The sequence below is a fragment of the Polypterus senegalus genome, chromosome 2, assembly GCF_016835505.1.
Source record: "Polypterus senegalus isolate Bchr_013 chromosome 2, ASM1683550v1, whole genome shotgun sequence".
Taxonomy (NCBI): Eukaryota; Metazoa; Chordata; class Cladistia; order Polypteriformes; family Polypteridae; genus Polypterus; species Polypterus senegalus.
In genome coordinates this window covers 188193913-188221772 of record NC_053155.1, presented here as the reverse complement: position 1 = coordinate 188221772, position 27860 = coordinate 188193913, and the positions used below count along the sequence as shown (strand labels likewise).

The 27860-nt window shown below is 36.8% G+C and overlaps 1 protein-coding gene across 1 annotated transcript in view; it reads right to left on the bottom strand.

The window, feature by feature from the left end:
• Nucleotides 1-1712: 1712 nt before the first annotated feature.
• Nucleotides 1713-27860, bottom strand: part of ace2 (angiotensin I converting enzyme 2) — a 99089-nt gene continuing 72941 nt past the window's right edge. The window contains exons 15-18 of the mRNA XM_039745047.1: nt 22282-22382; nt 19983-20090; nt 19193-19387; nt 1713-3289 (exon numbers count right to left, since the gene is read on the bottom strand). Of these exons, the coding sequence (XP_039600981.1) occupies nt 3184-3289; nt 19193-19387; nt 19983-20090; nt 22282-22382 (510 nt within the window). The 3' untranslated portion in view covers nt 1713-3183. The remainder of the gene's footprint in view (nt 3290-19192; nt 19388-19982; nt 20091-22281; nt 22383-27860) is intronic.

Sequence of the window (27860 nt, the reverse complement as noted above, 5' to 3'; positions counted from 1 at the left end):
GGAAATCCCGTTTCACAAAGATATAATGGTGGAAACTGAAGCAGGATTTTCTGTGCTTTTGTGGCAATCTCCAGAGAAGGTTTTTTTGTTTGTTTGTTTTCTCATTTTAGGTAGCTTGTTGGCTTATTTTATCGGGCATCAAAACTGTGACAAAGGCAAGTGCAGGAAAGCAGCACAGATGGAAATGATGGGGAAATTCTTGAATGACGAGTGGTCACATTTATTGAAAGTTAAATGTGAAAGTTAAAAAGTTTATTATCTGCACGCACATCCAAAATTTACTCAATGACACCCCTCCTACTTCCTTAACTACAGTGGCTGTGAAGGTGCAAAATGACACAACATCATCACCTCCCTCTTTAGCTGTGTTCCTTATTTCAAAATTCCTTAAATTGAGATCTGTTGTACCGAGTGACAGGAAGCCAGGAGTGAGCATGGAGCCAGTTCCTTCTTCCTCAGCCTTACCACCGAGAGATACAGTACGTGATCTTGCTGATCAAGGAAGGAAGGGTCATTTAGGGCTATAAAAAACAGCACATTACAGCACACTTTTAATTGCCTGGAGTGCACGAAGATGTGTGCTGCATTTGTATTTTATGTATGTAGTGCTAATAACTCAAATATCCCGACAGGATTGCATCATTTTGTCACCTTGCAAGATACTGTTCGGGAGGCTTGGCATGGATTTCATCGATACGGTTGAACCTCCGGCTTGGGGACATAAATATATAACCCCAAGTGTGACTAAAGTCACTGCCCGGGAATTAATAGAGATCGTCTCACAAATTTTACCCACATCCCACTCCAAAGAATTTTGGAAGGCACTTCATTTATTTATAAGATATCTACCTTATCTTATTCTTTTTTTTTTATATTTCTACAAAACATTTTACTAATTATTTCTGTTATAGACCATCTTTGAACTATGTACATTGTGATAATGATGAGACACAGACACCATAAAGATTTGGGGCAGCTATTATTCCACAGCTGTAAAATAGGTTGAGAATTGAACAGAGATGCTCACTCGTTTGAGTCCAAGACAGAACTGACTATGAGGAGGAAAGATGGAGGCTTTAAAGGCCGGTGGAGGAAGTGATGTCATTGATTCCGGAAACCGAAAGTGATGTCATCACACACACTGGGACCGGAAGTGACATCATCACAGGCGCCAGGACCGGAAGTGATGTCTTCAGAGGTGCCGGAACCAAATGGGATTTTCTGAGAATGGTCTGCAAGGAACTGAGAGAGACAGTCAGCGCACCCCGCCACCCCCTGGTTTGGTTACAATTACTCAATTACTTTAGCTGCCTCCTACTCACACGTGTGTGACAACATATAATGTCTAAAAAAATAAAAACTGATCCAACCTCACACTCTTTTAACATTAGTATCTCCACAACATGATATTGACATGATTTTTACTTCAAAAGAACAAAGAACCCAGCAGTTCTTCATTTAACTTATTTCCATTTACACCTGTGTGGATTCATCATGCATTATTTGGTTAAAACACTTAAGAAAAAAACGTGACCAACTGAAAATGATTTGTTTTAGACTTTTAATCATTTGGATGATATCTTTGGAAAGGAAAAAATCTATGATATAAGATCCTAACATTTCAGACTAACAAACCATAAAATTATGGTCTGAGATTGGCAAGGATTGGTTTCTGGAATGAAAACCTGCAGCCACTGTGGCCCTCAGGACTGACATTGCCCACCATTGTTCCAGAAAGTATGTGTTTTTTTAATGGCATTAACATAAACAGACAAAAAATAGACTTTCTGAAAAGTTCAAATGTTAATGTGAAGGAGATACAATTCAGCCTTTTGCCATAATATATTGTCCAAATGCCCACTACTTTTTTGTGTATGCAGAATGTCTGTTTGTAAAAAACCAAAGTTGGACTTTCAATCAGAGTGCACATATGATAGAGTGTAGAGGAACAGAACCAGGTAATTGACTAATGTACTTTGTTGAGTAAGAATTTATTTAAAGGAGTGGCATTCTCACACTACAGGACATATTTTAGTCAGAGAGCTTGTCAAATCTAACAGACTGCATTTGCTGAATCTCATTTTTTCTAAGTGTGTCACATTATATGACTACGCAGTCCAGAATAGACATTTTTTTTTTCTTTACTTGCTACCACCATTGTTTCATTACTGTTTGTGGGCATTATATGCATCTCTAGTAGGCACAAGGCATAGACATAGATGAGGTAGCCATAGCTGAATATACTCCACAGTAAAGAAGATTAACAGCAACTTTTTGTTACATTTTAAGTGCTGGGAATGAGGAGAAAATGCTTAAATCAGCAGTGGAGGATGGTGTGCACAACTTAAGTGCCACATTAGTTAATCATTTGTATGTTTCTATTGTTCCTTCAAGAAGTTTCACACAAATAACCAAAAGACATAGGGAATACATTACCAACTAGTGTGGTAGAAAGTAGGAAAGTAGTTATCTTCAAATCTCAAAATGATATTATTTGGGACAATCTATGTACATAGGATGGACGAGCTTTTTGGGTTGATAACAATTGTTTATCACTTTAACTGTTGTAATATTATGAGAATGATAAACAGACTATTAGCTGTTTCACAATTACAAAGAATACAACTAATGATGAAAATGAGAATAAGTTTTGTTGTGTCCACGAGCGATTAAATGACAAACTACTAGATAGTCATGGAGGGAGTGTTACCACAACCCATGTCAAACATCCAGTCCCATTAGCTCTTGTATATCTTCTTTTTCAGAGTTTGATGATTTGTTGCACAAATCAAATAAAATACCGTGAGCATCTTTAAAAAGTTGTCCTATCAATGGCTGCTGAAGGATTTCAATTAATTAAACCAAAACAGATCTGTGAAATCATACTTTGTTTAATTTTGTTTACTTGTAATTTTGTAAAAACATTTGAGGCCTCATTGTGCTGTAAACAAAATTCTTAAAAAAATGTGCTTAATTAATAATCTCAAATATTGCTTGAAATTATAAGACCTTTTGACTTTTTTGAGTTAAAGTCCTACTTTATTAGATCAGTGGCAGTACAGTATGGTATCAGTTTATCAGGACTGCTATTACATTTTGATTTGTATTTATAAGAACGCTGGGGACTTTTTCGAAAAATAATTTCATATGTTTGAAAAAAATAAAGCAATTGTAAAAATACATTTAAAGTCCTGTGAGAGCACTGTCTTCATTGATAAAAGATCCATTTGATATGCCATTTTCCGTGTTTGCATAAGGGTTTTCTGTGGCCTCATCTTGCTTTGCTTTCCTGTGTAAGAAACAAACAGAAATGAAAGTTTACTAAGCTGCCCGTTTACAGCACAACTGTTGGCTGACTTACGATAGTACAGCCAGCTGTATGCACATTTCGGGTGATTCTAAACTGTTTTTATTAGCATACCTAGTATATAAAACTTCACGTCCAGCATATAAAATGCATTATAACCAATGTATTTTAATCTGAAACATACTGGATGACCAAAACAAACAGAAAAAAAAGATTACATTTAAAGCTGTCCTGTGTCAGCTTATTATGTTTGTGCTAATTTTAGTGGTTAGAAAGGAGTATCACACTTCATATCCTTTATTAGTGAAGACGTTGTATCAATCAGTGAAGCCACTAGCAGCATCATAAGAAGGCAACATGACGGAGCTGTCTAATCCCACCTCACTAGATCTCTAAATGTCAAAATAAAGAATGAAATTAGAAACAAATATTTAGTAATTGGCCTAGTACTTCAAATTTTAATTATGAAAGCTTTGTCTAATTTTTAAACTGGGAAACTTTGTTAACAACCTTGGAAAGAATCAGGCTCAGAATTCTATGAAATTATGGTTAAAGCCGAGTCAAACTTTGGTGACATGTTATCACCTCATCAACCCACCCAAACACACCGGCCCTAGTTACATATGCATTCAACTAATATAAGAACTAAAAGGAATAGACAATTTTGGCATTGAAAACTACCACAACAAAATGAACAAAAAAATAAACATAGTATTAGGATTGTGATCATTTTGATACAGGTTATAGGAACAAAATCAAAGTGTTGTTTTACCCTTCTTTTAATACAGAGCCCTAAAGTGTAGTATCTTATACCTCACAAGTGCATTATACTATTTAAGACTATCTTTTGACATGCACTTTGTTTTTTTGCTCGTGCCCATGATGCCCCACACTTAACATTGTCCTTTGTCAAGGCAACTGATAGTTCCTGGACTGAGAATGGACCAGTAGCAAGTGAGGAGACTGACAAATATTCTTTTGCAAAACGGCGGAGTGTTTATTATAAATTTTATAGCAGAACAAATAACTTGTGCAAATAGAAACAGTGCTTGTCATAAATTAATCTTCATGAAAACAGTGCTAGTAAGTTTTTAATAAATATATAAAATCAATAAAATCCCATTCTCCACTCATAACATGAAACCCATCTTCCTCAGGAATCCCAAATAACAACCTTGGAAAAATCCCCAGCAACTTCCAATCATCACTACGACTGCATTGCCTTTCCCTAGTGAACATCTCTGCAGCATCCAAAGTCTCTCTCTCTAACTTAAACACCTCATTGCTGCAATGCCAATCAATACCCTTTCTCTCTCTACTACCTCTTTCAGTCGCCACAAAGAGTAAACCATGAGTCCTTCCCCCAGTAATTATCCAGTCTCCTGAGCTCTTCAAGAAATAGGCAGCAGGCTGGACCATTTGCTGATCCCATGGCTCGGCTCCATTTCTCGATTCTGCCCCAAAATAGACATCGACAGCACTGACCTCATCCATCCTGCCCTTTAGAAATGGTTACAATCTTAGCTCCTACTATGAGTGCTCCCTCATCTTTATTTTCATTTTTGCCCTCTGCACTTACTCTATCCCTCCTTATCCTGCGCCTTCCAGCTGTACGTGATTGCCGCAACGTATCTGCCATTAATCAGCACACATGGTTGCACTAAAAATCATTAAACCAATTAATATAACCATTCTTAAAACACTCCCACCTTGTCCCATCACAGACATACAGTACATCAAGGTGTATATGTTTTACTTATGAGAAGTTCATTTTTCATTAGAAATGACAGTGAACTTACCTCTCTGAGTTAATTTTTTTCTTGTGAATAGAGTCCTTTTTTTAAATTCTAGTGTTGCTTACTTGTACTAGTTTTGAATCCTCATCCTCAACACCCAGCCCTCATTTCCTTTAACCTTGCATTCTAAACACCCATGCATTGTGTTCTTCAGCCATTTGTTGGCATCTTCGCCATAAAAGTTCAAATGCACTGGGTGCACTGCAATTTTTTGTTACTAAGATAATATCCCACCTTTTTTTCCTACAAATGCATCAAGTACTCAATCCCCTCATTGTTCACTAATTAACTTAAATAATATTTAAATGACAGAACCTGCTCTTGATTGTGTGTTAAACCAAACTTTTACAAACTCAATCAACTACACGCATACACCCACACTCACTCATACTACCACAATTTACAATCATTTTTAACTTAACAAATATGGCTTTGGGTATTCCATCTTTCATCTCTAAGAGAAAACGACACAGACATTCAAACTGCAAACAGAGCTCCAACTCTGTTGTAAAAATTAACCACCCAAAAATCAGAATGTCATCATGGAGTCTTTAAATGGACTCAATCCAAGTTCCTTAATAACCCAACATCCTACAAGCCTTTTCAATCCCTTCTCTACACCGTCTGGTCATGGGTGTAAATCAGTCAACTAGGACTATTAAAGCATAAGTTCTGCATTTTTCAATTCAAGGTTAATTCTTCACAATCATTAGCACATAAAACTGAGTTTTAAAGTGAAAAAAATCCACATTTTTGATACACTGAAGTATAGTAGATACTGTATATAATTATTTATGTACTGTGTATCAATGTGAAAGAAGGGATGCAAAACTGACAGGACATTTAACACAGAAGAGGCTGCTCTTCATTCATTTGGAGGCTTTCTTGAGTGTCTTGATTTTCCTAGCTTTTTCAATTAACATTTTTGATCTTTTTGAATTTTAGTATGATGTCCCTAGCTCTAATAAACAGCAGTGGGTGACAGAGAGATTAATATTTAGGCTGTGACACACCATTTTTGGCCTCTGATATCCAACCTCTTTTCCTGATTATTGGTGTGCACGTTGGCCTACCAAGAGTTCGCAAAACTGAATTACAGCCATCAGTATCCTTGACCATGATAAAAAAAATATAGAAGAATGTGGGGTCTCAGGTCTCTGGACCTACTAACAAAAGTGCTATTTGGTAATGACTGATACTGCCTTTGTAGACAGGAAGATGCAGACCCAGCAAGTCATGACTGAGCAAAGATTTCAGGTCAGGTCTGGAGCTGAAGTAAAAATGACATGTGTCATGATAAAGAAAATGAGGGCAACAGCACTATATCATCAAAAGATAATAAAATGTGTGTTTATTAAACTATTTTTTTCTTACCAAAGATTAGAATAATGACAAACAGCATTCCATTAATTGATGTTTGCCTGACTGCTTAATTTTTTTTTTATAAACCTCACACTAAAGGCCAATATGGAATCATTCTTAATGATACATTTTCCAAAAACTGTCTTAAAATATGAGTGTTATCAGATCCTTTGAGTTCCACATCTCAAGGGTAATGTCCCACAGTTATAATAGTTATTATTAATTTACAAATATTTTGGACCTTATCTTTCATTCTTAATCAGCTTTGCAACCTTCTAACTGACTTAGCAAAAATTACAATAACGCAATCTGGATTGTTTATTTTATTATCTATAAAGACACCGGCAGCAAAGAGTTTATTAGATATTATTAATTCTGTGGGATCTATTCAAATGTGTAAACATTTTAGGACTTTCTTAGGTATTTTTTTCCTGCTGAAAATATTATTTGCAGATGGAAACATTACACCAGGGGTAAGTCAATTGTTGTAGATAAAGCACACTTATTGCTCCAGCAACATTTTGAAGCTTCATTATAGTTGTCTTGCCTGTTAAGGTTCACACCCTTAATTGATTATTTCAGTCTTAAACAGTTGCATTTGCTGTTTTTAACTGCTCCTTATTAGCAATAAAATGCAAATGACAAAGGAACCCAGCAGTTCTGAATCTAACTTGTATTCATTTACGCCTGTGTATATTCAGCGTGAACTATCTGGTTTAATAAAGAGTAAGGACTAGTGAAGGACTGGGAATTACTCATCCATTTTAGGCTTCAAATTATATGGATGTTATCCTAGGAAAGGAAAAAAAAAATCGAATAATAATGATCTGGTACCTAACAAGCCATAAAATTAAATAAAGTCTGATATTGGCAAGCATTGATTTCTAATTAAGGAACTGGTTTGGAATAAAAACCTGCAGTCACTGCAGCTCTCCAGGATGGATGTTGCTGCCCCCTGCACTACACCATGAATAGGTGCTGTGACTTACTTGTCTCTTTGGCACTGGGACCTAAAAACTGCCACCAAAAGCCTGAACTGTTGACACCAAGCAGGAAGAATTCATCAATTTCTGGAATTATTTTATCATACCATGGCTGTTAGAAAACTTTAGTTCAATAGGTGATTGATGCCATCTGCTGGTGAAAAACTTGTAGTAGTTGGTTTCTTAACACTAATCAGCTATTTTAATTTTCAATCTCTCCTAAATGTAACTGCTCAGAAAACACTTTTTATATCTACTCTTTGTCTGACAAATTATTTATTATTGATGAAATGTGAAATTTGACTTTCTTTATTCTATCTGAGGAACAATTTATTTATTATAACAAGAAAATTGTAAAGAATGTGGATTTATCTATTCATTTCTCTTTACTGGCAGAGAAAAGCCAAGCAAAATGACACCTTTTATTGGCTAACTTTACTAGCATAAAGTTTTACACTGCTTGCCTAACTCTCTTTCTCAGGGGTGGGGGTTGATTTGTCTCAAACCGTTTTTTTTTTTTTTTGTTTTTATTCTTTTTGTTAAACTCGAGTCATGTGTATGGACTGGGATTTAAAAAAATCAATAAAATTAAAAAAAAAAAAATTGTAAAGAAGCCATACATAATGTTCATTAAAGACTTATTAATGAAAGTTATTATAAAATGTTCCCAATATATGATCTATCATTCAATCACATTTATTACTTTTTGAATTTACATGAACTAATAATGTGTTAATTATTAAATGTAGTTAGGGTCACGATTTATTAAGGGCATACACCATCTAAAGGTGACCATTTCTTATCTCTTATCATTTAATCCATAGTGTTTGTAGTAATGGCAGACAAAACAATGATAATTTCACATTTTTATGGAAAAGTGAGCAAACAAAGTTCCTGATGCAATAGGCATCAATAATTACCAACACCGAACAAACAACAAATACAATCAAAATGTTGAAAGTACAAAAAATTTGAAATGAATCATACCACATTATCCATATATCTAAATACTGTTAAATAAACCACTTGCAGCAAATCATCCCATGAACAGCTAAGGAGTACATTGCCTCCGAGTTTCTGAATTGAAAACCCACCTGTCCCCTAATTCTTCAGCCATTAAGCCTCAACTGCCAATTTCTGGATTTTTCAACAGCAGTTTGTGAAACTGAACTGCTGAATTGATCTTCTTCTTTTTGAAGCACCTCAGATATGCACAAGCATGATGCACACTTTCCACCTGGTAATGCTTTCACTCAGTTTTCTTTAAGTTTTAATCCTTAATTATACTCCTCTTTCAGAATGAACTCTCCTACGCTGATATGGTGGGATGCACCATGGTACCTAATGAATGGATATTACTGGGGAGAATGCCTGACTAATGAAGTGGGGGTATAGGTCTTCAATTCATTCAGGAGATTCTCTGGAAGTGTCTTACATAATACTATATTAGCAAAAATATATGTGTTTAACATGCTGTGACCATATGACTGGGTATTTGGCATATGGATTGAGTATCATGAGGATTTTTGCTATTGTGCCATTTGATCAGCTTTGGTCTCCTTTAAAGCCTATCGTGTCAGGAACTTTGTTCTTTCTGTTTTCTTCTGCCATCATTACAAACAACACTGTGTATATATTAGCTAAAAGTATAATTTTGGGTGAGTATGCCTTTAATGACAATTGTTATAAGTGTTATTTTTATTCCCTTTAACACTTTCCACCATTTCTATTGCACTTATCTAATTGATAAATTTAAATATCTAAACTCAGTGGTAGCTCAAAAGAAGAATTAGATGGAGAGATAACCCACTGTATGCAGTTTGGATGAAACAATTGGAAAAGGCATAGGGAGTATTGTGCGATCAATGAATTAAGGCAAAGGTTAAAGGTTAAGGTGTTTAAGACAGTGGTAAAGACCAGCAATGATGCATGGAGCCAAGTCATATGTAGTAAAGGAAGCACAGGAATAGAAGTTAGATGGGCAGCATATGAAATGTTGAAAACATTATAAATACTGTATATATAGTACTTTTTCTGGTTTTATTACTGCCACTATTCTATAGGAGAAAAACAAAAAAGAATTTCATTGTTCAATGAACACATGGCAGTAAATTTAAAGATTACCTCAGTTACACCTAAAACTCTATTTAAACCATTCATGTATACTGTGCTCTGTGTTACTTTGAAATTGTAATGTACTGTATATACTGTAAAATGGGGAACACTTCAAGTACTGAAAAATGCAAATATTAGTCACATACTGCTGTGTCATAAGACCTTAACAAATGCTTCTTTTGGTCTTAATAACACTCACAAAACATCAGTATAGTGGTTATTCATTTTTGTGCAGTTTGGAATATTATGATCTTGTAATACACTGGTAAAATCACTTGTGAATATGAAGGATTCACAAGTTTTCCACTGTATTGTGTAATATCAAGAGAAATATGTCTCACTTAAGCCAATTCTGACTATTGCAAGGTGACATTATTTCAGTAGGCCACATTGCCAAGATGTGTAATCACTTTCCTGATTTTTTTAAATTAAAATGTTATTAAGAGCAAAATAAATCTTTGTTACAGTTTAGTTAAATTTAAAATATTTTGGACCTCACCAGAACTTGCAGAAATTACAACTCCTAAAATCACCCACTTTGTGCATTAGAGTACAAACAGAAATCCTTGCAACAACTGCTGGTCTCTACCATAATGTCCTCCATTAGTGAATGATATGATGGAATGCTTCTTAAATATTGTTTTATTTTGTTCAGAAAGATGGTTATGTTTCTTTTTCCATTATTGTATATTCTTATTAAACTTGTGGGAATGCAAGTGAAATAAATTAATAAATCACTACTGGCAAGCATCTGTAAAGCACACAAAATGCTATTAAAGGATGAGAATAATTTATTTTTTCATGTACTTTTATTATATGATAATTTTATAATCTGATCTGTGAGAGATCCTTTCCATGTAAAATAGAGTGAATTATTAGTTATGGTAGTTTCTAGTTAGTAGTTATCAGTCAAGGAAAACAGCCAAGAGACCGGTACATCTGCAGCGAGGAGGCTTGTCTGTTCACTTGTAATCAGCAGATCATTGCACCCAAGTGCACTGTTTAATTCCGCTGCTGCATTGCATGACAGCTCCATCTGTCAAAGTAGCACTCAACATTTCTGCTGCTACACCCAACAGCAAACTGCTCAAGATCCCTGCTGATGTGCTTTTGTCTTCAGATGCAATACTGTTGCAGAAACAAAGACCACCCCGCTATTTCAAAGAGCTGTGTGCCATTTCAAGAATTTGTAAGTGGTCGCTGGGAACAGCAACTTCAAAGGGAGAGCTATGTAATGCCACTGACAAGTTAAATCAGCCAGGGATGAGTCACCCATATTATGACCTAGCATTCCATCACCAGTGGCAGGGGTGCCTATAAAACGGCGAAAAAAGCTCCATCTAGTGTGGCAATGGTGAGCAGAACTTTGAAGGATAGCTAGCCACCTAAAAGAGACATGTACTGTAAATAGCTAAAACTACAATAGGTTCAAGAACAGGAAGATGAGCCTTTTAGACAATTTCAGTTTCCCTTGTGACACTAGCACTCTTAACTTAGTCTAGAAGAATTTGACCTCTAATTATGAAACATGTTGTCACATTTCAGTGTGTCACTGAATTACGCAGCTGGGAATACAGTCTTTTTTAAGATTATACACTTTTATGCTTTACACCATAGCAATGTGCGTGAGTGCAGCGGTTGCTTCAGATGTGTTTAATACTGATTGTAATTCGTATTTTGTCAGTAATTCGACTTGTATAAAGGGCAGACACACCAGCACACAGAAATACAACTGAACCACTTTGGTGTTGGTTCGTAAAAATGTTGTGAACGGTTTATTAAAGTTGCTGATGGAAACAATGGAGATGCTTGCTGACCTCAGCCTGCTAAGCATTCCAACTCACAAGACCATGGCATCACTGAGAGTGAATGTACAATGGAGGCAAACAAGGAAGCGCGCCAAGAGGAAACAGAAATGCGGCAAGAGAGTTGCCATTCATGTTAAGTTGAAGGCTAAACCAAACAGATCATTGCTGCCAACTATTCTCCAAGTGAACATCTGCTCCATTGATAACAAGTTGGACTATATCAGGCTACATCTGAGAGTATATACTGTATATCAACAAGGACTGGTGTTCTAAAGCAACAATAATCTTGAGTCACTGTTCACAACTGGTGGAGCTTCTTTCAGTGAAATGCTGGGTGTTTTATCTGCTGAGGGAATTTTCCGTGGTGATTATTTTCGTGGTGTACTTGTCTCCCAGCTCTAATGCTAATTAAGTACTAGGTGAACTGTATAATGCTATAAACAAATTGTAAACTGCATACACCGACAGTGTTCTGATTATTGTTGGCGACTTTAAGCACACCAGTCTGAAATCAGTCCTACCAAAATTCTACTAGTATGTTAATTTTTCAACGAAAAGGCAAAATATACTGGATCTGGTTTATATAAACATACAAGGCACATACCGAGCTGTGCCCCTCCACCATTTGGGTTCATGAAGTACATCTCTGTTAAACTGATTCCTACTTACAGACCATTATTGATATGCTCAAAACCAGTCATAAAAAAATCAGAATATGAACAGAAACTTTAAACTTACCAACTGGGATAAAACTCTAAATCTGGAGGAGTACACGACATCTGTGATCGGCTACATCACCAAATGTACAGATGACATTTCTATCTTCAATCACTACACCATAAGAGCTAATCAGAAGCCATGATTGACATGTAAGGTGAGAGTCCTGTTGAAACCCGAGATGCTACCTTTAAGGTAGGTGATAAAGAAGCACTCAGAATAGCAATGGTGAACTTGTCCCTATCCAACAAAGCAGCAAAACGGGCATATGGGAGTAAACTACAATGTCTTTTTCAGACACCAAAGACTCACTACCTATGTGGCAGGGAAATAAAGCCCACACAGGCTGTAGTTGCTCTACCAGACTGTGCTGCTGATGCCACTGTCCCTAACATACTAAATATCTTTTATGTAAACATCGTAGAAAAAAAACCCCACCTCCTCTAAATGACAAGGTGACCTGTCTGACAAAAGCTGAGGTGAGGGGAAGCCTTTTCAGGGTCAATCCACACAAAGCTGTAAGACCAGACAACATACCTGGACAAGTGATTAAAGAATGTGTGGGTCAGCTGGCTGATGCCTTCACGGATATTTTCAAAATATCTCTGAGTCAAGTGGCTGTAACTGTGTGCTTTAAGGTTACCACTACATACCAATATAGAAGAAGCAAACTGTGATGTGCCTCAGTAACTACCATCCCATAGCACTTATGTAGGTTATCATGAAATGATTTGAGAGAATAGTCATGTCACACTTTAATGCCAAACTTTCAAGTTCAACAGATTCACTACAATTTGAGTATCACTTAAACCGATGCACTGATGACACCATTTCCATAGTTTTCCATCTCAACCTGTCTCACATGGACATAAAAATACATGCACCAGAATACCGTTCATGGATTTCAGCTGAGCATTTAATACAATCAACCTACAGAAGCTGACATGCAAACTTAGAGGACTAGGACTGAAAACATCATTGTGCAAATGGATTTTGGATTTCTGCACAGAACGGCCCCAGTTTATCTGCATTGTCACCAACATCTCCAGCATCATCACTCTGAGCACAGTGGCACCATGGGGCTGTGTCCTCTCTCCTCTGCTTTTCACCTTGTTGACACATGACTGCGCTGCTCAGTTTAGTTCTAATTGTATCATCAGATTTTATGATGATACAACTCTGTGGTAGTCCTCATTAGTAACAGCGATGAGTCAACTTACAGAGAAGAGGTTAAGCACCTGATAGCCTGGTGTGAGGGCAACAACTTGTCTCTTAATATTGACAGAATGAAAGAAATAGTTGACTTCAGGAAATCCCATCCAGTTCACAGCTCTCTACATATAAATGGTTACATCATAGAGAGAGTTGAAAACATCAAGTTCCTCTGGGTGTACGCATTACAGAAGACCTTACCTGGAGCCTTAACTGCTCCTCCGTTGTCACGAAAGCAAAACAACGGCTTTACGTCCTGCGACAGCTAAGAAAGGCAAGTCATAGAGGGCGTGCTGACCAGTTCCATCATAGTGTGGTATGGAAATTGTAATGCAGCTGACCGCAAGTCACTACAGAAGATTGTTAAGACAGCTGAGAACATCATCAGAGTGTCCATTCCCTCCATACAGGAGACTTATAACACTCGTTTAAGTTTGGCGTCCAACATTACAGCTGACCCACCCCCCACCACCTCACCCTGCACATAGGTTCTTTGTGCCTTTATTGTCGACTAGACAGTATTGCAGCATTTGAACTAGATCATCTAGATTGTGTAGCAGCTTTTTTTCCTCACGCTGTATGACTCAACGCTCTTGCACTCCCTCTTCCCACTGCAGAACTATCAACTCTGAATTATGATCTAAAACTATCTACATCCCTCTTAAAATGCCTAAAGCACAAACTGTTTCTTTTAAATATTCATCTGCTTGGTTCAATTCAGAATTACGGTCTATGAAAGCACCATTAGACATGACATTCTACTTTCAGAATGGAGAACATGCTGGGTATCTCTGGCACTGCTCTCCAGTGGTTTAAGTCCTATCTTTCTGATAGGCAAGAGTTTGTTAGTGTTGGCAACAGCAGATCCAGCTCAGCGCCATTAAAACAAGGAGTTCCTCAGGGCTCTGTCCTTAGCCTTCTGTTCTTCTGTATCTGTATACTTCCCCTTGGCCATATTATTCGTAGATTTTTTCATTTTTATGCAGATGATACTCAACTCTATTTCAATGTTAAAAGCAAAATTTCATCAGAGCTTTCTGAGCTCACAACTTGCTTCAGTGAAATAAAAACCTGCAACAACACTGAACTCCTGCAAATTGGCACTAAAGCGCATCCTAAGAAAATGAGTTTCTTTTCAGTCACTTTGGACAGTGATCTCATCAGAACTTCTAATGCAGGGAATCTTGGTGTCATCTTTGATTTTTCACTTTCTCATTCCACCCTCTTAAACCACATTAAGAAACTTTCTTACTTTCACGTCTGTAACATATCCATTGTTTGCTCATTCCTGTCCTTTTCTAATGCTGAGAAACTTGTCCTTGCTTTTATCACACCCTGTATCGATGATTGTAACTCCCTACTGGCAGGTGCCACTTCTAATCTTATATCACAATTCCAGCTGATTCAATATGAAATTCTATTATTAACCTACAAAGCTTTAAATGGCCTTGCACTGGACTACATCAGTGACCTTCTCCATCACTATGCTCCTTTTTGCCCCACTAAGGTCCTCTGATTCAGGCAATCTTGCTATGCCCCACACTAACATAAACTCTGTGGATGACAGGGCCTTTAGCTGTATAGCACCCAGACTTTGAAAGGACATCCCAGAATTAATGAGATCAGCTGACTCCATTCATTCTTTTAAAAAACAACTTAAAACTCAGCTGCTCAGGAAGGCTTTTAACTTGACCTAACCTGCTGCCCCTTCTTTCAGTATACCTCTCTATCCAGATGCTCTAGATAATTTGTATGTCTGTAATATCACACATTATGCTATTTGTTCAAGTTTTTCTTTTAGTATTGAATTTAGTAATTTACTCAGGTTTTTTATTTTTTATTCAATTTAATGCTTTGTATCTTCTGTATGTATCTGTTTAGTGTTCGATGCAGAAATATTTGTACCCAATGTTACTTATACCCTGCTATTTAAATAAGTGCTTTGAGCACTGGAAAGGTGCTATTTAAATAAAAAACATTATTATTATTAATATTATTAAGTTAATGCGCATTGCATTGTGTATGATATCTGTTAAATGCATTATCTGCCCATTTTGCACATTTTAAGAAACAGTATTATTACTACTAAGCTGAGATTTCTGCAGGAGTACTCTGGAAAACTCTTAAGGCCTTCTTAAGAGGACAGATTATCTCATATCTTTCCCACAGAAATAAATTAGAAACCAAGAAAGTAGCAGAGCCTAAAAGCAAAATTACTAGAATAGATGAAGAACATGCCAGGCTTCCAAGCGAGGCTCTACATAGGAAAAGGCAGGCTCTGCATTCAGAACTAAACCTCTTGACAACTAAAGAAACTGAACAATAATTTATAAATCCAGACATCATTACTATGAACACGGAGAGAAAGCTAATAAGCTTTTAGCTCAACAAATTCACAAGCAAGAAGTCTGCAACACAATCCCAGTAATCACCAACATGAATGGAGACAAAATCATCGACCACAAAAATATAATGTACACATTTAGAGACTACTATAAATCCTTATATTCTACTGAGTTTAAAGAAGACAACACACAATCTAATGCATTTCTGGATACATTACAGATACCACAAATAGATACTTTTAGTTCGGAGGAACTCGATAAACCTATGGCGTTATCAGAATTACTAGATGCTATAAAGTCACTTCAAGGCAGAAAAGCAGCAGGCTCTGATGGCTACCCGGCAGAATTTTATAAGAAATTCTCCGCTCAGCTAGCTCCCCTCCTATTAGCAACATTTACAGAAGCCAGAGACAATCAAACTCTTCCTCAAACTTTTCGCCAAGCATTAATCACCGTCTTTCCTAAACAAAATAAGGACTTATTACAATGTGCATCATACAGGCCAATTTCACTTTTGAATAATGATGTTAAAATACTCTGCAAAATCATAGCTAGAAGGATGGAGAAAGTGCTCCCTTCGGTAATATCACAAGATCAAACTGGATTTATCAAGGGTTGACACTTATCTTCAAATCTTCAACGCCTGTTTAATGTAATATACTCACCAACTAAGACAAACACCTCAGAAATATTATTATCATTGGATGCAGAACAAGCATTTGACATGATTGAATGGAAATACCTTTTTACTACATTGGAGAAATTTGGGTTTGGCCTGAACATTTGTGCATGGATCAAACTACTGTATACCAATCCAGAAGCTTCAATTTGTATCAACAACATTTGTTCAGACTACTTTAAACTAGAACGTGGTACCAGACAAGGATGCCCCTTGTCACCACTGCTGTTTGCAATCGCCATTGAACCACTGGCAATACACTGTTAAAATGCTGATCAGATAAAGGGGATTATCAGAGAAGGACTGGAACAGAAAATTTCTCTATATGCAGATGATATGGTACTGTATATATCAGACCCACAAAATTCTGTGCCTGCAGTCTTAACAGCACTCACAGAATTTCAAAAGATCTCTGGTCTCAGAATTAATCTGAATAAAAGTGTACTCTTTCCAGTGAATTCTCAAGCATATAATATTAGATTAGACACCCTACCTTTTATCATTGCAGAACAGTTTAAATACCTAGGGGTAAACATCACAAGTAAACATAAAGCTCTTTATCAACAAAATTTCGCCATCTGCATGGGAAAAATTAAGCAAAACTCTTCATCTCACTCTAGCTGGAAGAATTAACACTGTTAAGATGAATATTCTTCCTAAGCTCCTTTTTTATTTCAAAACATTCCAATATACATCAATAAATCATTTTTAAGCAATTAGATTCAACAATAACCTCATTTATTTGGAACTCAAAACATCCACATATCCAAAGAGTGACCCTACAAAGACAAAAGGCAGAAGGTGGCATGGCTCTACCTAACTTCCAGTTTTATTACTGGGCAGCAAACATACAAGCTATAAAAACCTGGACACAAATATATGAACATACACAGGCCTGGTCCGCAATAGAAGTAAAATCTTGCAGTACTTCTTTATATTCCCTGCTCTGTGCCCCAATAAATTTAAGTTATTGCCAATATACTAATAACCCAATTGTGCTTCACTCACTCAGAATATGGAACCAATGTAGAAAGCATTTTAAGATGGAGAAGCTTTTATCTGTGGCACCTCTGCAAGAGAACCACCTCTTTCAACCTTCGCAAACATATGCAGTTTTTAATATCTGGAAAAAATTTGGGATTAACTTGCTTAGAGATCTTTATATAGACAATGTCTTTGCATCCTATGAACAATTACATTCCAAATTTAACATTCCAGCTACACATTTCTTTCACTATCTTCAAATTAGGAACTTTGTTAAACAGAACCTGCCCGATTTTCCTCATCTTGTACCCTCGTCCATGCTGGAAAAAATATTGCTCAATTTCAAGGACTCAGACACCATCTCTGCAATATATAAAATTATTTTACAGTCCCTCCCTTTCAAAGATCCAAGAGGACACTGGGAAAAAGATCTCTCAATTAATATATCAGAAAAGGAGTGGAAAAGAGCAATGCAGAGAATTCACTTGAGCTCCATATGTTTAAAGCATACAATTTTCAACTCAAAATTAAATATCGAGCACATCTGTCTCGCCTAAAACTCTCCAAAATGTTTCCAGGGCAAGATCCAACCTGCGAACGCTGCAATCAAGTCCCAGCCTCACTGGGTCACATATTTTGGGCCTGCACCAAATTAACATCATTCTGGACCAAAATTTTTAATTACCTTTTAGACAGCCTTGGTGTCACAATCCCTCCTAACCCATTAACAGCTGTGTTTGGGGTTCTTCCAGATGGGTTTAAAGTGGAGAACGACAAACAAACTGTGATTGAATTCACTACACTTTTGGCACGCAGACTTATTTTGCTAAACTGGAAGAATTCTAACTCTCCTCTTTTAAGTCAGTGGGAAACCGATGTTTTATACTATTTGAAAAATCAAATACTCAGTTAGAGGATCTGTACAGATTTTTTTCAAAACATGGCAGGATCTAATCAGCAATATTTTAGAATAAACTTTTTCTTCTACAACAACAACAACAGCAACAACAACATTTATTTATATAGCACAAAATGTAAAAAGTAAAGGTTCAATGGCCAGGGGGGACAGAAAAAACAAAAAAACTCCAGACGGCTGGAGAAAAAATAAATAAAAATAAAATGTAAATGTATGTTTACAAGCCTTAAGTTTTACTCCGTTGGCCATGCTCTCTCTCAGGCGTGGGGGTCGACTTGTTCTCAATCCTACTTTTTGTAAAAATTGATTGATTTGTATGTAATGATTGCAATAAAATTAATAAAATTTCAAAAAAAAAAAAAATTACTACTAAGCTGTTATCAACCCAGCTTATTAAACTGCTGAGTTATGTCCTACTGTCAGTTACAGCAATTGCACTATATGTTTCTGTGTGTACACATTGATTTACTTCCCAATGTCTTGTCTACTGCACGATATGTTGTATTGCGTTATATGTTGTATACACTGTCTTGTCATATTATATGTTGTTTGTTTTTCACTGTGGTCATGAATGCACACAATTTCATCCCACCCTATACTCTGTACTTCATGAGATGACAATAAATAGACAATTGAACTTTTGTCTTTATAAATGCCTGCCTTTCCTCCATGAATACCATAATGTTCACCAAAATTCAAATTGACATTTCCATGTACTAAACACAAAAGAAAGGACATTAAAATTTCCCCACATTAAAGCAAGCCAACATTAGTCTCTAAGCTGGAGTCTTCCAAATAATATTCAAATTTCCATTCTTCTACATGCATCTTCCAGCCATCCAAAACTTTTTGTGAGGATCTCATTTCAAGTATTAAATTGTGTGCTTACTTTACATTATAGCAATAGATTCAAAAATTATAATAGTACAAAAATGTGCAAAGTTCAGCTATAGAAATAGTCTACTTACTTTTTCCTGTTCAGATATCCAGAGATGATTAGGTAGAATGAAGTAAGCACAGTTACTCCCATAACTACTCCAAACACTACAAGCCATATTGTGAAAGGCTGAGTGACTGGTGGTGCTAAAGTTGGAGGATACCCAACAAACTCCAAGGTTTTGTCATCTAACAGAAAAGCACTGTTAAATCGATGTCTTGACAGCCTAAAACAGACAGACGGGGATGGGTTAATTTAGCTGCTAAAAATGATTTGGCCATATGATAACATACAACCAGTTTTTTGTTGAAAAGTATTTTTTAGAATTTCTACAATGTGATATTGGATCTTGACACACGTTAACTCGCTAAGTGTAGTCAGGTGTGGCTGTACTATGTTAATATCTGAGTAAAGATTAAGAAGCAGCAAAAAGCTCATTATCTGGCTGCACTCTTGCACTGCAAGAACTGCACTCCATTACACCAAATATTTTAAAACGAACAGCCAACAGTGGCACAATTATTTCCTTAATACCCAGGTAAAGCATTGTCTAAGCTGTAGGTAAGTAAATGGTTAGTTAAATTCTTTGCAGCTTTGCTTAGCTATCCATGTATCCTTTGATCCATTCACCCATTTTATAATCTGTTTATACAGGTCAGGGTCATCTAGACATGAACAAACCCTGGACAGAACACTAGTCCATAACAGAACCTGAATTAAAATTGACTGTTCTGCATTATTGGAAATTATCATTATATGTTATTAATAGTATTCAATAAATAATTCAAGCAGGAATGAATATCATAATAAATTATTCTTACCGTATTGCCTTGGCAACATATTCTTTAGGAACAATCATACTCTGATTTTTTACCAAAAAATGGAAAGAAACTCTTGCCGTGTAATGAAAGACTTCAACATCATTTTCCCTGAGAAGAAAAAAAGAATTGCACTTTATAATTTTATAATGTAAGTTTTCATTAATATCTAGATTTTTGCTGACAGAGAACAAATAATAATGAATGACTACCATTCATCTGGAGAGTGGGATGTTTAAAAAAACAGTGAACAATTCAGGAACTATCTAGAGGTACACTGTGACTTCAAAAACAAGACAATGGTGGACGGCTGTGTGGAGAAACCAGACTGCTTCAACCTGTGACTGGCAAGGAGATTGTAATTTGTAAGTGCAGTAGATTAAAGAAATGGCAGCTGAGAAGGTCACTGAACCCTCTTCCACTTCATGGATAGCACCAGAAATCCAAATACAGAAAAAGGGAAAAAAAACTGCTGGTTCTGCTTTCATTTTGATCAACTAAACTTTGTCGTAAAGTCCAGCTACTACATATCTGGTCATGCAGGAGCTTAGTTAAAACTTTTTTTTAAAGGATAAAAAGAATCGGTATTGGAATTAGCCTGGAAATTGGTGATCAGTATCAGTCATAATAAAAATCTGATCAGAGCATCCCTAGTAAATAGACATATCATAATAAGCAACTGTGGTGACAGCCAGAAAAAAAACAAACAATAATGTCTAAGCAGGAAAGTCCTAATGATTCATTGACAACTGCTATGTAAATGTGAGAGCCATCAAAAGCCTGTGCAGATCCCTGCTAATTAGGTTTATCTGTAAAGCCATCTTGTCTTCAGTGTTGAATTGATGGCTGATCAGCAAATCTTTTTTCTGGCAGTGAATCATAAACCAGCCATGAATAAAGAGTTTAATCTTGTGCTGACACTGCCCTTAACTAACTTTGGATGTGTCACATATGTGTGCCTCTACTGTCTCCTTGATCCAAAGTTCTGGGCAGGAAACTCCTACAGCCAAGGATAAAGGAATTCAACCAAGTGTGGCCAAAGGTGTTAAAAGAAGTCAGCTATGTGGATCTCTACCCTGCAAATGAGAGATCAAGTAAATGTAGAGCCCGAGAAATTGTGTAATTTAAAGGGCCCTCTCTTAAAACTGGTACAAAGATATACTTTGAATAGACTAATTTTAATTTGTGTTTGTACTATAAAGCTGGCTCATAATGAATGCATCTAATCACTCAGGGAAGGAAACTTTAATACAGGAGCAGTCCCAGCAGTCATAGCATACTTGATGTTAATGTTTACTTTTGTTGTAAGGAATATATTAAATTAGATTAGATTAGATAAACTGTATTAATCCAATGGGGAAATTCAGATACATACGGCAGTAGGAATATAAAAAACAAGGATACAAACTCACAGGTCAGATAATACAGCCAATCATTCACTCAATCGATAAGTAAATAAATAAAAATAAACAAGTACATTGGGTTTATGCATTGAATTGCTTGATGGCAGCAGGCAGAAAAGACTCCCAGTGCTGCTTCTTAGCACACTGTGATGGAATGAACTTGTGGCTAAAAGTGTTCCAAGAGAACACCTCCTGGAGGGGATGGAGGGGATTTTTCATGATGGCATCCAATTTTGCCTCCATCCTCTTTTCCACAACGCCTTCCAGTGTGTCCAGGGTTTGCCCTGTTTGTTCAGGCATTGTGCTTCTTTTATGCTCAAGTTTCTTCCCCAGGAGACAGCTGTGTAATATAATACATTGGCTACTATGGACTGACTGGACATTTCCAGTAGCTTTCAGCACACATCAAAAGACCTGAGTCTCCTTAGGAAGAACGGCCTGCTCTGACCCTTCTTGTACAATGTCACTGTGTTGGCAGATCAGTCCATTTTGTTGTACTCTTAGGTGCTTGTAGCTCTGCATCACTTCCGTGTCCTCCCCTTGAATGGTGACAGGTCTCAGATGCTCCGTGGCACACCATCTCTTTTGTCTTGCTGATGATGAGTTACAGATTGTTGTTTCTGTACCATAGGAAGAAGTCCTCCACAACCTTCCTGTACTCTGATTCATTTCCATTGTTAATGCAATCTATGATATTGGAATCATCTAAAAATTTCTGTAGATGTCAGGCATTGGTATTATGCTGGAAGTGTGCTGAGTAGAGGGTAAACAGGAAGGGAGACAGGACAGTTCCCTGAGGTGCTTCAGTATTACACACCACCATTTCTGACACACAGTCCCTTAACCTCATGAACTGCTGTCTTAGGATAGAAATTTAAAGAGTATATAGAATGACTTACGTAAAGTCCACATAATTTACTTTGTCATCCTTAAAAAGCTTCCTCATGGCAAAAGCCACAGTTGCTTTGAAATAATACATTTCATTTTCATCCCATTCGTACTGCATAAAAATAAAAAGAGGATATGAAAGCGATTAATGTCAATTTTGTTAACACGGCAAACTCTAAATCAATCATTCTGTTAATTTTTACATTACTGTATATGAAATGTATTATGTTTAAGAATCATAATAGGAATCTGTACTTGAAGACTGATGCTTCCAAGTGTATGTACTTTTTGGCAAAACAGACAATGAAAAACAAAAAGACTTTAAAAAGCCTTGAATAATTTTTAAAACCCTGTCACACCCTTACACATTAGGTTGCTGAGACAAATTCTAGTAGTTCAATTTTCAGTGTGTGTTTCCTTGCAGATACTCACCTTACTTACTTACTTAAATAATGAAGGTTCAAACTGATGAGACATTCATTCCCTGTGATGTTTCTTCCTCAGTTCATTTAATGAATGTAATTAAGAACTTACAGTAGAGTCCGCTTATCCTACCTTCGCTTATCCTACATTCCATATTATCTAACATCACACCGCAAAAAAAAAAACAAAAAAAACGCATCAATCAGCAACAAGAACTGCAAGCTGCGAGCGTGAGTGTAGTCTATTTTTTGTTGCTCCCGACTCTACTGCAGCTAATTACAGTGGAACTTCGGTTTGCGAGCATAATTCATTCTGGAAATGTGCTTGCAGTCCAAAGCACTCGTACAGTATATCAATGCGAATATTCCCATAATAAATAATGAAAAATTCAGATGATTCATTCCACAACCCAAAACTATTCATATAAAAATGATTAATCTATACTAATAAAAGGCAAAGCCCTCACTGACTCACTCACTCACTCATCACTAATTTTCCAACTTCCCGTGTAAATAGAAAGCTGAAATTTGGCAGGCTTATTCTTTACAGCTTACTTACAAAAGTTAGGCTGGTTTCATTTCGAAATTCTGTGCGTAGCGGTCATAACTGGAACCTACTTATGTACATATATACGGCCATAGCCTGCAGCTCGGTTGCCGTGTGAGGCGGAGTTACGTCCCTCATCGTCACACCTTCCACGTAATTGAGTGCCTACCCATATAAGGCTGTCCATCGGCAGCAATCCAATAGACACGCTGTCGCTAAATATTCACGGGTGAAGGACTGTGATATGCAAACGAAGATGAGATAGTCAGGGAATAGACTAGTGTTTGGCACAAACTCAGCGAAAGTGCGAGAGAAACTCTTAAGTCTTAGCTAACATTAAGTAAAGCCGTGGACATGTCAAAATCGCACGAGATAGCACAAGCACAGCTGAGAACCTTCGATGCATGTACTCCGAGCAGCTCACTTGAACTGACTGTGAACGCAGTACGCAGACAACAAGGAAGAGCTCCAAAGAGCGCTGAACAAAAAACACATTACACAATTGAGAAGGCAGCAAAAGAATATGAAGTGAGTGATGCATACAAGCATATTCATAAATGCAGCTACTGCGGAAACAAAGCACAGTGTAAACCTTAAGTTTAAATTAAGTCTATAAACAGGCTGCCGCTGGCGTTTGTCATGCCTACGACGAATACAATATTCGCGAGATACAAGTTTAATGAGAAGATACAGGGTATAAACAAGACTTTTGATCACTTTGTAACGAAGTTAAAATTGCTGTAACGGAGTTAAAATTGCTGGTGAAGGACTTTGCTTATGCAAGCGAATAAGAAAGCAAGGTGTAAAGCTTAACTTTAAATTAGGTTCATAGACACGCTTCTGCTGGCGTTTGTCATGCCTAAGACGAATACGATATTCGCGAGATACAAGTTTAATGAGAGGAGGCAGGGTATAAACGAGACTTTTCATCACTTTGTAACAGAGTTAAAATTGCTGGTGAAGGATTGTGCTTATGCAAACGAAGATGAGATGGTCAGGGATATAATAGTGTTTGGCACAAATTCAGCAAAAGTGCGAGAGAAACTTTTAAGTGCCGGGTCTGAGTTAACATTAAATAAAGCTGTGGACATGGCAACATCGCACGAGATAGCACAAGCACAGCTGAGAACTTTCGATGCATGTACTCCGAGTGACTCACATGAACTGACTTTGCGGGACTGGGAAAGGTAAACCTGTGCGTGCAGTGTGTGATGTCTCAGATAAAGAGGTAGATGAGCTGTTTATTGATGCCGTAAGAATGGAACAACCCTCTGAATCTGAACAAGCCTTTGTAGACATATCAATAGGAAAGCAATGTGTAAAGCTTAAGTTTAAATTAAGTTCATAGACACGCTGCCACTAAATATTCGCAGGCAAATCCACAACTTAATACCGGGAATACCTGTTAAACATCTCAGATTCAAGAATACTGATTTGGATAGTGAACACTTCAATGAAACCTGTTATCTTTACAACGGTGGACAAACACGTAATATAACTTGAACACAACACATCCTCCAAATACGAACCTGATTGAAAGAAATAATGATAATCAAATCCTTGATGACAGCAACACTCATAACAGTGACAAAACAATTACATTGACAATATTGTTACGTTATTTTTAAAATGTTTCCTTTTCTTTTCTATAACTTCTTTAACACACTACTTCTCTGCTGCGAAGCGCGGGTATTTTGCTAGTACAAAAAATAAAATAACAATACATAAAACAAATTAACCTGCACTTTTACCTTTGAAAAGAATCATGGGTAGTGTGAGTGAGTTTCTAAACTCTTGTGGGATTCCATTCAACGGGATGACACACGGAAGAGCATCCCAAAGCAATCGCAGTCTTCCAGAGCTGTAGCAATTCACCATAAAAGCCAATCCGAAAAGATCGCGGACATGCTATAAGCGCCTGTCGTCGATGGGTGATACAAAGAACATTATAAATGCGCAGGGCACGGTATTACTTTACCCCCGACCCTGCCTGACTGCTGTGTCTGTGTATAGGAGAATGTCAGATCCCGCTTCATTAAGTAACCGCGCTGTTGCTGTTTCAAGCTGAATAAATCTGGTGTTGCTAAAAGTACTGAGACTCAGGTTCAAGTTTTCGGGTGCAAGACGGGGACTCGCGCGTCACAGCACAAACACACACACACGCAGTCACAATGCTGTAGTAAACAGTATACGCTCGTACGGATGTTGACTATATGAGTGCTGGAGTTAAGGCTCTAGAAACTGCAATTAATTACACTGAGCAACAAGAACAAGCTACAGGAATCGACATAATGATGCTGCAAAGATGGCAAGACTTGACAGCGAAGAAACGGCACTCGTCAGGAAAGCAAACTACAATCAAAAATGTCTTTAAATCATCACAGGACTGAACTTTTTAAGTATAGTACATACTATATTTAACTTCAGACAATTCTGTAAGTGCATTTTTTCAGTTAATTTATTCTGTCGTTTTGATGTAAAACATGATTATTAGGTGCGTAATGTGTAAAATTATAACATAGTTTGACTCTTAATAGGCTTTTTCTAAACACCTGCCATTATCCAACATTTTCGCTTATCTAACGTTCTGCCGGCCCGTTTATGTCGGATAAGTGAGACTCTACTGTATTTGGGTCACATATTTGATCCTTTAAAAATGAAAAGTGCTGACTGGAGCTAGAAATCAACCTATCACTCACAACAGACAGTTTAATAGATCAGCTAACCTGTTTCTCCATTAGGTCACCAGAGACTAAGGCCAAAATGGACTGCGCTGAAAAAGGGTGCTTCAGTTGCTTAAACACATTCATCAGCAGGCTCATAAGATATGTGAATTTTTACATATTTATATATGCAGAGTTAAATGGCAAATTTGCCTTTTTAACTTCTATATTAATTTTAGAAGTGGTAAAATCAAATAAATAGAAACACCTTTAGAAAAATTTCTCTGTGTTGAGTTGCAGTGGCATTCCTTTAGATAAACATCACTGGAGGCATTCATAGTGAAAAAAAACAATCCCGAACTTTGGACTGTTACACATTTTTACTGATATGATAATCAAGAATGTTTTTACCTTAGTTCCAAGAAGTCAAGAAGTTTGCTCGTGATATGTCAAAACATGAACTCTGGACTTCACATATTTTTAGATATTCCTATGCATGCCTAGTAACTTATTGTAATAAAATACTTAAAACAAACTAGTAATTTATGGAAGATCTTTACGATGAACTATATGCCTGTTTCCATTTCCTATATTGAAACATACAGGTCAAAAATGATATATACCATTGTGAGTGAAGTAGCACTTTCAAATAATGAAATGGGGAAAATGATAGGGTACACTCTGGACCCTTCTGATCCTTAGTTGGATTAAGCATGTTTTAGAATGTTACAGAATGTTAATAGTCTTGTTAAAAATCCTGACCTGACTTATTCTGACATAGAAAACAGCAATATTTAATCCATCACTGGAAATCACTGTTGTGAGTTTGTTCATGCTTACAAAGCACCAAAGACAGTCTTAGGTGAAACAACCAAACAGTGACACTAGAAAACATCAGTGAAGTTCCTTTCTTTCAACATGTGAGTAAACATAAAAACACACACACACACACACACATGCACGCATACATATACAGGATCACCCACTGATTTGTTCATTTTTTTTCATATTACCTGAAATGTGAAAGGGTAGTGACAGCAACTGGACTACTCGCATGTTTTTTTTTAACCCTTTTCAGCCTTTACAGAATGTCTAATGTGGATTTAAATTTCCCAAAATCAACATAATTGTGAAAGTTGTGAGTTGATTACGTTTCTGCGTGTTACCCAAAGTATAGACGTCAGATATTTTCCGATATGAATTTTGGAATTTATTTAAAAAAAAAAAATTATTACTTTAGTTAAATGTAAACATGTTTGCTAAGTTAGTAAAATATTTCCAGAATGTAATTTATAAGTGACATTTGGGGTAAAAAAGAAATAGAATTTTTATAACAAACAAATAATATATGTTTAACATGTCAACCTTAAATGACACAGTGATAGTGCTGCTGCATCGCAATAAGGAGACCAGAGTTTGTAGGTCCTCCCACGCCTGGAGTTTGCATGTTTCTCACGTGTTTACATCGGTTTCCTTCCACAGTCCAAAGACATCCAGGTTAGGTGGATTGGCAATGCTAAATTGGCCCTACTGTGTGGTTGGAGCGTGTGGTCACCCTGCATTGTACTGGCACCCTATTAGTGCTGGGCGGTATATCGGTTCATACCGAAAACCATTTTTTATTTTTTTATGATATGGATTTTTCTTATACCGCAACACCGGTTTAAATTGCCTAAACGACGTTCGGAACGTGGCGCAGCGGGAAACTGTTCAAGTGGGGACCTTTTTCACTGCTACACCGCTAAACACAGATTTGTTGCACTAGGGCTCTTTTTCACTGCTACACCATCAAATAGTGGGAGGTAGCATAGGTGTGCCGCGCGGTGAAAATGGACAAAGATGCATTCTGAATCTGAACTAAAAGTAAAGTTGAACATGATGAACAGAAGAACTTTTGCCGAAAAAAAGGAGTCACGTCTGTCGCCTGGAGATAACTTTATAGTTTTAAAAAGTCAGAT